At 40.2% G+C, this 14,580-nt stretch overlaps 1 protein-coding gene across 2 annotated transcripts; it reads left to right on the top strand.

Moving 5' to 3' along the window:
• The first annotated feature begins 246 nt into the window (after positions 1 to 246).
• LOC136421751 (cytochrome P450 3A24-like) lies at positions 247 to 14,524 on the top strand. Of its 2 annotated transcripts, XM_066409271.1 has the most exons (14): positions 247 to 577; positions 1,889 to 1,982; positions 3,295 to 3,347; positions 4,380 to 4,476; positions 5,165 to 5,281; positions 5,816 to 5,904; positions 7,002 to 7,150; positions 7,790 to 7,920; positions 8,291 to 8,375; positions 8,505 to 8,665; positions 9,568 to 9,656; positions 10,747 to 10,884; positions 11,303 to 11,465; positions 13,018 to 14,524. In XM_066409271.1, exons 1-14 carry the CDS (start codon positions 510 to 512, stop codon positions 13,093 to 13,095), a joined length of 1,512 nt encoding a protein of 503 aa, XP_066265368.1. In that variant the 5' UTR covers positions 247 to 509; the 3' UTR covers positions 13,096 to 14,524. The 2 variants fall into 2 exon arrangements, with proteins under 2 accessions (XP_066265368.1, XP_066265374.1); XM_066409277.1 differs by lacking the exon at positions 10,747 to 10,884.
• The last annotated feature ends 56 nt before the right edge of the window (positions 14,525 to 14,580 follow it).

Raw genomic sequence — 14,580 nt, forward strand, 5'->3', positions numbered from 1 at the left:
GTCAGTATCGACTAACCTGTTAAAAGGCCAATGTTTGGATCAACTTTGATTTCTAAAAATCGCCCGAAGCCCGCGTAATCGACAGGACGTCGGCGTTACTTCGGCCGAAAATGCACATTTGAAGCTCGTCGGCCTATTTGTGACGGGGGCTTTAGACATGACAACAAAGGCTCATTTGACTTCTCGTTTTCCCTCCAGGCATGATACTAGTAAGCCGGAAAGTCAAGTATGCAAAACATATCGGTAAAATGCAAATTTCACAGTACAGAGAACTAGAGCAAATGAGTAGCCGACTGCCCCACAACGTCAACTTCGGGCGAGGCTAGCATTGACTTAAACATTTCTACGAAGTAGTCAAGATTTGTGTCGCACTACTTTTTTACACCACGAGGTCATTGACCTCCAGGGGCCGTGGATAAACACTGTGTTCTGCGACCTCAAGGAGAAATTGGGCGGTTCAGGGCGAATTTCGACCAAATTTTCGCTGATCTACCCCAAGACTGGTCACAATGCTGGAACTGTTGCCTTTCCCATTCACTTGGGTGCTGTTGGGGCTGTGTGCGGCCCTTCTTTACTTGTAAGTACAAATGTAGCTTCTTAACGTCGCAGCTTTGTTTCGGTGATTTTCTTGCAAGAACATCGAACCGTACCTACGGGCGTAAGCTTTCAACTTTCGCCAAAGTGGCTTGCTTATTTTGAACAATACAACAATGACAATGGAAATATCGCAAGCCGTACTAACATTGCACTTGTCTGAAATGTCGTTATTATTACTCAAATTTAGCCTATTTGGAATTTTCTGTTTTGTACTAGTTTCTAGACGAAGGATTCTTTAAAACATTGTCTCAATTCGTGTTTCGCCCCCGGGCCTGAGAAATTAGGTTGCTGCCACGCGGTAAAACCGGTCGAACCGTATATCCGTATGCGCATCTGTTCTGCGCAGCGTTTTGCGTACGCCGGGTCAGTCTACTCTCCAAGCAGAGGATGGGTTACGGCAGGTTTTTGACGTGTTTTAGGCGTTTTTGTCGGCCTTTCTACTTTTTCATTTTTTTTTGTCTGTATAAACCCAACCTTGGGTTTGCAGCACAACAAAAACGATGACAAAGTAGAAAGCCCGACAAAAACGCCTAAAAACACGTCAATAACCAGCCGAAACCCTAGCTCTGCTTGGAGAGTAGGGTCAGTCGGTGTGACCCAGTTACATGGGTGTAAAGCACAGACATCACAGTTATTGCTTCTCAGGCCTCAGAAAAATACTCACCAAACGTCGATCTAAAAAAAATCTGCTCCACCTGAAAGAATCAACTCCCTGTAGTGCAAAAAAACAAAACCTTAGACCTACATAATGTTTATACTTTTCATATCTACAGGCCAGGATTTAAAATCATGTATACATTACGTGCATTATAAAATGATTCCGAACGTTGTGGCTTTCGAAACATTATCAGTTTTTGGCAAGTTTATTTGGCAATCTGCTCGTCTGTATTACAATTCACCTAGATCCAATTAGCTAAATCCAGAGTGGGATAGTCTGTTTCTTTACCTTTCAATTGATACCATTAAGTCCCCTGGTCAATTTGAGGATGAGGCACAGTACATATCAGTACTGTGTAATATTAGTCTTTGAAAGAGCAACATAGACCCTACAGCATTGTCCGTACGATTACGTCATATCCGGTTTGTGCCGTGTCAGGAACCGCATCGCGCTGGAAATAGGGAGCTCAGTGGCGCGGTATTTTATTTTTTTCTCACAAAAACGATTTTTTTTTTTCAGATGTATATTTAAATTGTATGGTTCTTCTTTTTCTCGGAATTAAGTGAGAAAAATCCTGTATTGAGGTGCCGTGTACAATTTAACCAAAAAACTCGTTTAACTTTTATGCTTTAGTTATCTGGTGTGGCCTTATTCAGCCTTCAAGGACCTGGGAATCCCTGGCCCCAAGCCTGTACCGCTGTTTGGAAACTACTTGTCATACGGAAAGGTGAGTGTGGGTCTTCTCACTTCAAAACTCCTTCTTCGACTACCCACAACTTCCTTTACAAAGACTGTTGTTACTTTCGTCAAAAAATTTTTTTCCCGCCAAAGAACATCCAGTCCAGCAGCAGCCATTGCAAATTCAGGACTTCTGCAGGCGCTATACAAGTCCTAAAGCCCCCCTCTCACTGGACCCGCGGCACACTGGCGGCGTCGCTGCGTCCTAAAGTGGATTTGTGTTGCCCTTGACTTTATAATAGGAATATCATTCAAAACGTAAAGGTATGACCAACAAGACAACAAAACACACAAAGCTTATATAATAAAAAGTTTCTTTTTTGTCGATGAAATTCGTTGAGTGCTGTGTCAATTCGATCGGCAGCAGCGACGCCGCCAGCGTGCCGCGGGTCATAGGTGCTTAAAAGAAATTGCCATTTTCTGTTAATACGTGTACCAATCATCTAGCCAACCGATCAACATGTCTGTAGCAACCAATTGGCTGCCGCAAACCCTTTCGTCAATCCCTTGTGTTGATGTTAAGAAAAGGTTTGACTGTATTTGACTTTGGGCCCGCTGGTGGCTTTCATAGATTCACCAGAAATTCCGATTTTGATATCTCCTTTTCTGGACAAGCCACGGTCTCGATTTACCCCGACCAATCAAATCACGTGAATCGCATTGAAACTCAGATTCGTATCAGCCATTTCCCGACAAATTCCTTGCTTAGTTGCGTTAACGACTAAATTTGACAAAATAAACTCGCCAGTGAGATGTTGGAAGGTGTCAGCTTTCCAGAGATGTTTTCAAATTGGCAATTTTGGCACTTTGAAATTAATAGAAAGTGACCGCGATTTAACGTTAACTTTACAAGAAAATAGTTTCTACTACTTTTTTTAAACGTAAAATTGCGGTTTATTTTGTCAAATTTAGTCGTTAACGCAACTAAGAAAGGAATTTGTCGGGAAATGGCTGACACGAATCTGAGTTTCAATGCGATTCACGCGATTTGATTGGTCGGGGTGCGATTTAAGTTGGTAAAAAAGCCTCAACTTGTGCTCGAAAAAAAGAGACATAAATTTGGGCTCCCTGTCATGTTTAAAATACAGGGCGTTCCAATTCCAGATATTGGAACAGGAGAAGTCAATAAGGGACGGATGAATGTTATTAAGAAATTTAACTCAATTCCTGTGTCTACATAATAATACTGGAACAATGTCCGGGAGGGACATAGCATACTGAGGTGAAATCCAGTGTTGTCGGTTGTGATTTTTCTATCATTAATTCAACATTTACCGTTGTTTTTTTTGTTTTATTTAAAGAGCGTAGGCCAGTTTGACAGGGAGTGTTACAAGAAGTTCAACAAAGTGTACGGGTTAGTGTGATCTGTCATTTGTTACCTTACTCTTTTCAATGGCCTTCACGTTATGTAGTCGCAATAGAAAATGATGAACCACACTTGCATTTTTAGGGACATGTTCAGTGTGTGTGTGTGTGTGTGTTGGGGGGGGGGGTATCTGTGTTTTCGGTGCATGAGGTGTGCAAGCATGTTTGTGTGTATGTATGTGTGGGGGATGTATGTATGTTTGTGTGTGTATGCATTTATATATGTCTGTGCTTGTATCTTTACTTATGTGTGTGCGTGTATGTGTATGTGTGTGTGTGTGTGAGTGTATGTGTGTGTCTGTGTGTGTGTGTCTGTGTGTGTGTTTCAGACTCTGAGACGACCATACCTCCTAGCCCAAACAACAGTACCTAATTGACTTATTAGCATACAGCCGTGTCTTGATTGATCTTGTTTAACTATCTTTGAATTGTCCTCTTCTCATTAACATTTTAATTTTGGTTCAAAACTTGGTAAATCCAGATATTCGCCCAGTCACTGACAAAAGATAGCGGATGCTGTTTGAAACGGTTGCCCGTTTCCAAATTTCATCCTAATAAATGTTTTTCTTTCTTTTTATTGCATTTCACAAAATGAACACATAATACAAACAAGAGAAAAACAAAGTACAGGAAAAAGAACGTAAGCCATGGATCCAACGCAATAGGTAAAGGTGGAAACAGAAATGGAATACTTGTAAATATAAGTAATATCCAAAATAAAAGTAATAACAGCCTCTTTGGCAAACAAATATAACGAAATCAGTATCAACCAAAGATAACAAAATATTGAAATTAAACAGATCTAAAGTTGACAAATTAATATGAAAAGTCCATATCAACAGAATTATGAGAACATGTTAAATAACAAAAAGAACTAACAGTGACTGATCAGTGCAGTGGCGAATACAAATGGCAAAAAAAACAATATCAACCGAATATAAGTTATTACATTTGATCATCCTTATAAATGTTATTACCTTGGTGGATGTCCTTCATCAACGTGTCATATTTCGTACATCAGGATTTTTGAAGGCCGGCAACCCATCATGATGGTCGGAGACTTGGAGCTTGTCAGAGACATCACTGTGAGGGAGACTAACAACTTCACTAACAGAAGGGTGCGGTTCATATGAAAACTACATAAACTAGAATTAGACTATTCTAACTTGAAAGAATTTCATCGCTACTTGAACATTTGAATTCTTTTATACAAAAACATTGATATGAATGTTTTTAGTCCATCTCCATAATATTTAGGGCTTATATCTAAAAAACGATAAGTAAGCGATAAAAGGGACGGGCCTTAACAGTCCCCAACCCCAGATGCGCGTAGAAAGCCTGGTCTCAATAGGCTTAAATCCTCATGCGTCTAAGAGTATGTCATAGAATATATCTATACATCTATGCAAAAAAAGAATCCGTGAAATAGCGATTTAGTTGTATAAGACATTCATCTCCTCATCATGTAATTGTATAATTGACATATACGACTCCCAATTGTATCTCCTGTTGACATTATCTACCTCTGACAATATCATATAGATAGTGCCATCATGTAGTTTGAAATGGAGCATTGTACAGCCTAGAACCTAAGCATCGTATAGCATAGAACCTACCTATAGCTTTTAGTAGTTTGATATTAGTAGCCAGTAGTATTTTATTTTTGCCTTACATTGTACCTGTTACAATCGTTGTGCAATAATCTTTGACTTGACTTCACTTGACTGAAACGCAGAATTGACAAAACAGTTGATGGTGTAGAATCAGCCTTAAAATTTTGCTGCCGTCATCACCTTAACCTTACAGGTGTTAGAAGGCCAGGGTGAAATCATTGCCAAGGGGCTGACTATGCTGAAAGATGAGGAATGGAGACGTTTTCGAAGTGCAATCTCACCTGCCTTCAGCTCCGTTAAACTCAAGCAGGTAATTACAAGGAATATAAACAAGATTTTTTCTTGCCTTTTTTTTTACAAAAAAAAATACATGCAATTTGACAAAAACTAGACAACGTGCTGGCAATGGGAAGCACAGAGCAACCCAAAACAGTAGAAAAAGAGGCCACAACATATGGCACTTCAAATGTAGCCAAAGACACAACACAGACCCACCACACACCCAACACCCTATCACGGTTCATCACAACAGTAGATTTTCTGATCATACGGCACCCTTTATCCAACGTCAATGTGAATAAGACACTTGCTTGTGTACAACGAATTTTGCTATTCCATTACTAGCTGACCCGATGAAACTATTCACAGTATATAGCATTGGTATACGCATGTTTTTCACCTTAGCAGAATTGGCGTTTTCAAATATTTTATAACTGGTTATATCAATTCAATAGTTGTTGCGAAAATGGAATTCTGAATTGATCGCAAGAGACATTTTATGATTGTATATAGGCCTCTAAAAGAACTCCGTTGCTATTGTTGTGCTTTTTTATGTTCCCCACAGATGGCATTAGTCATGGAGAAGTATGCGGACAACTTTGTGGACAACCTTGATGAGAACGCGAAACAAGATGCCATGTTCAACATGAAAGAGTGAGTATTGCATTCACTGACCAGAAATGGTGCCGTCGTGTGGCGTAACGGCTAGAACATTCGGCCGTCAAACAAGGGAACCCGAGTTCGATACCGGCTTGCCCCCAGACATGTCTGGACATGCGCCACGACGTTGTGCCCTTGAGAAATTTCTTCACTTGATTCAGGTGTAAATGAGTACGTAGGACGTTAAATGGAAGTCCAGTGTTTGGGGAGAGCCACACTCCGCGCACGTTCAAGAACCCACTACACCTTTCAAAAAAGAGTAGGGGCATGCCCCGGTTTGCGATGGTCCAAACCTTACATTCTGGTCTGGGTTGACATCTTGAAAAGGTGATAGTCTTCTGTTATGTCAATCCTTCCACAAATGTGGTAAATCTTAATAAATAAATAAACTGGCTAGATGAGGAGGGGGACCACCAAACGGACGCTCCAATGTAACACATGTCAAAGCCATACAAAAATAATTTTCCAACGTCATTTACCAACTTTTCAAAATTCAAGTCTCTACCCCAACATTTAAGCTAAATTTGTCAGGTTTGTTTAGGTAGAATTTTGGTCAACTCAGGCGTTTTAAAGAGCTACAGCCAGAATAAATCGAACGGTGCACCATACTGCGCAACTCTAACTGTAGTAATAACCCTAGACAGAAGACTGGTGACGACATCAGTGCGAATCCTATGAAAAACGCACGAAGCACTTCTCGAAAACACAGGTCTTCAATGAAAAACAGACGCTAACTGATCATGACCATCGGCTGCGCTGGGCATTTTGACTTAAAACCATTAAACGTGCTTATACGTATTTCATAGCCTGTAAGCTATTCCCTTTCTTCATAATTTTCGGCACGTCCATGGAAGTTCATTGGTTTGGGTAAAAACCATAGTTAGAGTACTAGTACAACGCACACACAACGCGCACACACACACACACACACACACACACACACACACACACACACACACACACACACACGCACACACACACACACACACACACAAACACACACACACACATACACACACATGTGTTTGTTATGAATAAATTTGCATGAATTAATATATACTACCCTTCCCTTTACCGTGGTTTTAACACAGTCTTGCCGGTGCCTACACGATGGACGTGATTGCCGGGACGGCGTTCGGAGTCGATGTCGACTCCCTGCACGATCCCAACAACCCCTTCATCACCAACGCCAAGAAGCGATTTGACATCAATCTCTTCAACCCTTTTATGATCATTCTATGTGAGTATTTGATGTCCACTGTAAGACCGTACAAATGTGTCTATTGTATTTTACTCTATCTACTAGTATCTAGACTTCCATTCAAACTCTGACGATGACCCGGAATATTTTATCTATGGGATCGAATGTCTTAAAGGCAACTGATGCAAAATTGGGGCCCAAAAATGGAAAGAAAAAATGCTGAAATCTTTATGGTAGTGACACTTACTACCATTGTTTAGCACATTTTCGTAATAACTTCATACTTTGAGCATTTTAAAACAGCGCAAACGATGATCCCCTTAGTTTCGCGAGCCCACAAAAACTCCGGCAACGATTTTCAATCAGTTCTCACATCACAACAACGCCGTATTGTTGCATTATGGACGTTGTAATACATCGTGATAGTGTTGTTTGAACTTATCATGTATATAAATGACTAGATAGATTGACTTCGAAAAATTTATTTTCGGGCCCTAATATTGCTTGGGTTTCCTTTGAATTCATTTCAGCAGGTAGACAGAAAGATGGTCAGCCTTGAGCGTAAATCATCATATCATGAAATGTCTACGATAAAGTGACGTTCATCTTCATATAACTTTCGTACCGGATTCGAATATAATCAATTATAGTAAATCATTATCCTTGCATTCTTTTTAGTTCTGTTCCCTCAGTTGGGAAAGGTCCTTCTGCGCTTCGGAGTGACTTTGTTTCCCACAGAAGTGATCGATTTTTTTAACGCCGCGGTCGACAATGTCATTAATATGAGAGGAGGCAACGAAGACGAGGCCGTAAGATATACCTTTTTTTTTTCTTATATGTTTTGCTTTGCATTACAGACTACCATTGTATTGTCAGTGTAAAATCAAGTTATTGTGCACGAAAATCCATTATTTGCTGTTAAGGCTGTGGAGATTTTTGTCATGGAGATATTGTTTTGAGCGTGTTTGCGTGTGCAAATGAAGACCTAATTTGCATAATAAATGAGAAAATATTTTAATTCCACATTGGTACCTAACTGAAATTTCATACTTGTGGCATTTGGAATTTATATAACAGTGAACATAGTTGAATATAGATTATGCAAATGTGGGCCTTATTTGCATAATAAATATTTCACGAAGATTGGAGGTCTCCGAACTCTTGTTGTTTTTGATTTAGAAACGAGTGGACTTCCTACAACTGCTGATCAAAGCTCACAATGAGGAACTGGACAGGGGAGTGTCACATGAACTCGTCAAACACGGTCAGAAATTATAATCATCATTAACATGGCTGTTTCTACTGCTAAGCTCGGTTGGGCCCTAATGCCGTAATAAAGACATTCTAGTTCCATGAGTACTTACCATGCTTTGTGTGTTTCCCCTCTAAAAAGGCGTTTCAAAGAAGGCGATCAAGCGCGAATCCGTGCTCTTCTGGCTTGGTGGTTACGAGACTACATCAAACGTGATCTCCTGCACAGCATATAACCTGGCTCTTCACCAGGAGGTGCAGGACAGAGTCATCGAGGAGGTGGATGCCGTCATTGAGAAACGGGTGAGTTAATTAATGCAACGTTGGTGGCATCGTGTGGCGCAATCGCTAGGGTGTTTCGCCCACAACCGAGAGGTTCCGGGCTCGAAAGCAACGATATGCCCCGATGTTGTGCCCTTGGGAAAGGCACTTAACACGACTTTCCTCACTTCACTCACTGTAAATGAGTACCTAGCTTCGGTTAGGGACGTTCATTGGATAGGACGTTAGATGGAGGTCCCGTGTTTGAGGAGAGCCACACCTCGAGCACGTTAAAGAACCAACCGCACCTATCGAAAAGATTAGGGGTCCTTCCCGGTACGTACCGGTGTGAGTGGTTCAAAACCTACAGTCCTATGACCTCACATGGGTTTGCCCTTAGTGATAGCCTCCGGCTAGTTGGGCAACCCTGGCATGTACATGCTGAACCAATAATAAATAAAACAAAATTAAGATTGGGATATCCCGGAGCTTGCTAGGATCCTGATCCTTATTGCTTCATGAGCTGCTCAATGACAGAAGATGCGCAAATCCTGACCATGCTAGCTATATAGGGTCGGTGGGATAGCTGAAAATATATTATTTTTTCCTATGCCCTAATCGTAGAGGCTGTCCCATCTAACTGTATAATATGATCAAGGCAACATTCACAATAGTCAACACATGGTTCAGATAATCCTAAACATACATGTGCAAGTAAACAGTCCAAACATTTTGTGAAGCATCATTTGAACTGCGTTTGATATTTGGCAAATCTCTTAGAATGGGTACCTGACTTCGGTTGGGGAGGTAAAAAAGCGGTTTAAGAACAGGGTTGGGCTCCACTTTCCAATCTAGACGTCTAGATAGCAATAAATAAAGGTTATGGTGATCTTTACCATTTTACCTATAAAAAGAAGCTAAAGGGTATTTAATTTGTACTTCAGGGCAAGCTGGACTACGAGGCTCTAATGGAGATGCCCTTCCTGGAGATGTGCGTTAACGAGACCCTGAGGATGTTCCCTGCTAGTCAGAGGTGCTGCGGATTTTTTTTCTCTTGTTTACGAGTGGAAGTCAGAATAAAACGCCTTTTGTACCATAACAGGTTCATTTTTGTATGACATGAGATGTAATTCAGGCAAATGTCAACTAATTTCATACAAAAATGAACCTGCTATGATACAAAAGGCGTTTCTTTTTGACTTCCCCTCGTAGTTGTCATGAACATAATTAGAGATAATGATGCGAGATGGACTGAATAGGAAAGATACAATCTCAAGCTGCTTTTTTGGTTAGGTTGGAAGGTTTTGATTCTTGCATTGTAGCAAGTTGGTCCACATTTTGTGCTTTTGAAATAGTGTGTCTTGTTCTTTGTCTAATTTTTCATTGACGACGAATGACTGTTTCGGTTACAGGTCGTTTTGCTGCATAGTCAGTTCGCTAGAGTTCGTTTCGCTAAATGGCCAGTCGTTTTGCTGCATGAAGAAAGTCGCCTCGCTACATCCAACTGGTATTTCTCTAAATAGACTGATGAAAATAAAAACCGTTTTCCTGCAATCACTTAATTATGTCCAGACGTCAATGGATGAAATCATGACATCGACTAGCTTGTTAAATCGCCGACCGTAATTCTAAGTTAGAACAGCGCACCTGTTTAAGTTAATGTAGCCTAGGCTAAGTACTGGAGTACCAGTTTATTGCCACCAGTTTTGTTTCTGTACTAAGTCAGGTAGAACCCTGTATGAAACATCGACGTTTCATACATGCAAGAAGTACCAAGTTTGTAATTGGGTGATGGGGATGGGGATAGCCCAACATAAAACCAAGACAGAAGTCATGGTTTCATTCATTGACTTCTCTAAATACATTGCTATGGCATAAAAACGACTTCTTACACTCAAATGTAGCGAAACGACATTTACCATGTAGCGAACTGACAATGTAGCGAAACGACCTAAAAGATCGCTATTCGGAGGGAACATTCATCCCCGTCATGATGGGGCATGCCAACTCGTCAAACCCATGCACATCAACAAATAAAACAAGCAAAAACACACCGAGAAGAGTAGATATCCATCTATGGTTAATTATTGTATACCTAGTAACAATTTTGTGGTCTTCTTTAGGCTAGAACGCGTCTGTAATAAAGACACGGAGATAAAAGGTCTGCACATCCCGGCGGGGACCGTCGTCAACATCCCCGCCTATGCTATTCACCATGATGAGGAGATCTGGCCAGAACCGGACAAGTTCAAGCCGGAGAGGTACGGAATCTAAAGCCCCACCCTCACTGTACCCGTGGCACGCTGGCGGCGTCGCAGCGGCCCATCGAGTTGACAAAGGACTCAACGAATTCATCGACCAAAAAACGAATCTTTTTAAGCCTTAGTAATCATTTAGATGAATTTGTTTCTGACGTGTTGCTTGTAATTTTTTTAAGTCCGGGTGAAACTTGGTGACACCGTAGCAGTTTTTCAGGAACAGGAGAATTATAGACCGACATCCCAATTTTGAAAGTTCTTCCTGCCAGGGGCTTATTTTATTGGCTGCTCTGCAAGAAGAGGTTATGAATTAATATTGAGGTTTCAAATGAATTGATATTCGTGGTAAAGAAAATAACAAACACCTAAGCTCACACCGCAAGCACCATTTAACGTTTTTTTATGTCCTACGGACTTCCAGGTTCAGAAAGGAAGAGAAAGAAGCACGTGACCCGTACGCTTTCCTCCCGTTCGGCTCCGGACCCAGGAACTGTGTGGGCATGCGCCTCGCCCAGCTGGAGCTCAGGTTTGCTCTGGCCAAAGCTCTGCAAAAATTCCGCTTCGTCCCCTGCGACAGGACTGTGGTAAGAATATATAATACGTTTATTGCAAATTCATGCCCGTAGGCTAATTGCATGTTGACAACAATGTCGAAGTACAAATGTAAAGTAAAAACATAAGGCATACATGTGATACAAGATCATTCTATTTTGCTAGTCTACAATAAGTTTCTATATCTATGGTTCTAATACGAGGTTTGATTTCTTCTTTGAAAGCATTGGGAAATAGAAAGTCCCACACTTTCAATCATGAGTAGTTTGGAAGATTTCAAAAGGAATATGAGTTTATGTGTATTTTTTAATCTAGAAAAACTTTTAGAGATTTCGGATACTTTCGTGAATAATCTGTTTCTTTCGGCTTCAAATTTGGGACATTCGCATATAAAATGTATTTCATTTTCCACTGCTTTCGTTGCACACTGTTTACACGTTCTGTCCTGGACCGGTAGCTTTTTGTATCTCCCTTTCTCTATTTCTAATGGGTAATATACACTCCTTTACATTTGGGACCGCACTATAAACACTGCATTAATTGTATTCGCGTATAAGTACATAGTTAACTTTTTTGCGAACTCATCTGCAAGAAGGGACACATATCGCTGCAGTTCAGCTGCAGAGTGACAGACGGTCATCGAAACGTCGGTTGAATATAACAATCGGTTATGTTCGAATGGTCTTTTCATTCAGTGGTACATGTCTTCATACAATGTACTAAAAACTTCTTTTTTTTTGTTTCAATTATCAGTCACTTGGCTTCCCTTGAAATTTTCAGTCTTGACATCATAAAAGTACGAAAACACTATGCTGGTTTTATCCTTGACTTTGCGAACTTTTTTTTTCAATCTACATCAGTATCTTCATCATTATCAAAATCATATTACCATAATTGAAGGTTTGCGTAGCAAAACCTTTGTTGGATCCGTTGTTATGTGTGGTGGCCGCCATCTTGATTTTGTCACGTCGCAGGGTAGCCATACCAATTCATTTGGTAGGGGTGTTTTTGGGGGTCGCTAGCGTTCTCTCTATTGTTAACAAATCGACACACAACCATCACACATTCAGCTCAAATAAAAATAAATATTCAACACACATTCATATGTATAAAAAGATCCCGTAATCGCTAGACTGACATAGCAAACCGGAAGTATATGTAGCACAAATACTTAACTCTAGATTACGTATATAATATACACTTCTTTATATTTGGGACCGCACTGTAACCACTGCATTAACTATCTTCGCATATATGTACATATTTAACCTGTTTTGCGACCTCATCTGCAAGAAGCGACACATATCGCCTAAGTTCAGAGTGACGGACGGTCATCGAAACGTCGGTTGAATATAACAATCGGTTGTGTTCGAATGGTCTTTTAATTCATGCCTTCATACAATGTACTAGAAACTTTTTTTTGCGCAATTATCAGTCACTTGGCTTCCCTTGCAATTTTCAGTCTTGGCATCATAAGTGTACTAAAATACTATACTGGCTTTATTCTTGACTTTTGCGAACAGTACCTTCATCATCATCAAAATCATATTATCATAATTTCTATTTTCTTTTTGTTAACATCAGGTACCCATCCGCATCAAAAATACCCTTAGTAACCAGATTGAAGGTGGAGTATGGCTGAAGGTGGAGGCCCGCACTTAGGAGGATGTTTACAGTACCAGGGGTGACTAAGCATTCGCACGAATTTCATGAGATTCTTTCGAATTTTATGAGAAACGCACGAATCACTATGCGAAAACTAATCACTAATGTCGTGGGTAGAAAAACTAAGAAAAATGCCGACCCCAACGCCGGTTTGCATAAAAAGACTACGTGTTTCCATAAGATTCGTGCGTTTTCCATAAAATCCGTGCGTATTCACATAGTGATTCGTGCGTTTTCCATAAGATCTGTACGTTTTCCATAAGATTCGTGCGTTCATAGTAATTCATGCTTTTCTCATAAAATTCGTACGAATCTCATAAAATTCGTGCGAATGCTAAAGCACCCCTTAGTACCCAGGATGTCAGAAATGGCGTTATGGATATTTTTGATATCTATTTAATCTTTAAAACATCTGCGTAGCCTCTTGAACAATAGATCTAGCTGATTCCCAAGGTGGTTTAGAAAACACAGGACAATTGGTAAATCAGTGTCATGATATACGTCAAATGTATATGCAGAAAATGATTATGAAAATAGTCTAATAAGGAACAAATAATAGAACAGACATGTATATGAATAACTCAGCAAAAGTCACTTTTAAAACAAATCATCAAATCAAAGTCAGTCTCCAAAACCAAGTCCAGCAACCGTTATTTAGTCGTTTATCGTATTTTAGTTTCAAAACCTGTCTTGTATTGTCTGGCAGTTTTTTAAGTAGCTTGAACCTGTATATGCAAATGTTCGTTGTTCAGCTGTAGTAGTGTATTAAGTTATGTGTTGTGTGTCTGGCGTTGTATGTATGTAGACAATAATCGTGGCGGAACGTGCCAAGTGGTGGGTAGGTGTGTTGGTGTCAGGCCTTTTATACATTCGACTACCATAATACACATGTGTTTATATCTGCTCTCGGTTAGGTACATCCAACTAAGAGTCTGTTCATGGCTCTAATGCCATGTTGTTAGACTAAGCGTTGAAGCACTACCCTAGCCACTCGGTGTTGTAGAATTTGCAGTTGGCGCAGCTTGCTAATATAATGTTATATCTAACACTGCACGAAATGGCATTGGATCTTAACGAATCTAGCGGATCCGAAAAGGAATCCGTAACAGATCTGATGAGGTAATGTTATATCTAGATGTATGCTATACATCTATCAAATATCAGATGGTATAAGGTATGGCAATGCCTATAGTATGTTATAGGCTGTTTCTTGTCGAGTATATGCAATGATAAACGTATGTGCAATAATACCAGAGGTCTGGGTCTTGAAAACATGAAATCTAGTGAAGTCAAAATCTACTGCAATGGCATTAAATAATACATTTAGAGCAAATGCTGCGTACATAGGGCGTCTAAAAACGTGTAGGTGAGTGTGTTGGAAAATAGTACCGGATATATAACATTAAAACTTCTTTTCTTTGAAAAATGTGGTGACTTCCTGTCAGTTTTGAGGTGTATGTGATAGGTCAGGCTTCCTTCTCA

This window comes from Branchiostoma lanceolatum, chromosome 1 (assembly GCF_035083965.1).
Source record: "Branchiostoma lanceolatum isolate klBraLanc5 chromosome 1, klBraLanc5.hap2, whole genome shotgun sequence".
NCBI classification, from domain to species: Eukaryota; Metazoa; Chordata; class Leptocardii; order Amphioxiformes; family Branchiostomatidae; genus Branchiostoma; species Branchiostoma lanceolatum.

What these genes read in the sequence shown, in the direction of transcription:
- LOC136421751 (XM_066409271.1), top strand. Translation starts at nt 510, where the DNA reads ATGCTGGAACTGTTGCCTTTCCCATTCACTTGGGTGCTGTTGGGGCTG. An exon ending in ACAACTTCACTAACAGAAGG is followed by an intron (nt 4,477 to 5,164) that starts GTGCGGTTCATA and finishes TTAACCTTACAG; the next exon opens with GTGTTAGAAGGCCAGGGTGA. An exon ending in GCTCCGTTAAACTCAAGCAG is followed by an intron (nt 5,282 to 5,815) that starts GTAATTACAAGG and finishes TGTTCCCCACAG; the next exon opens with ATGGCATTAGTCATGGAGAA.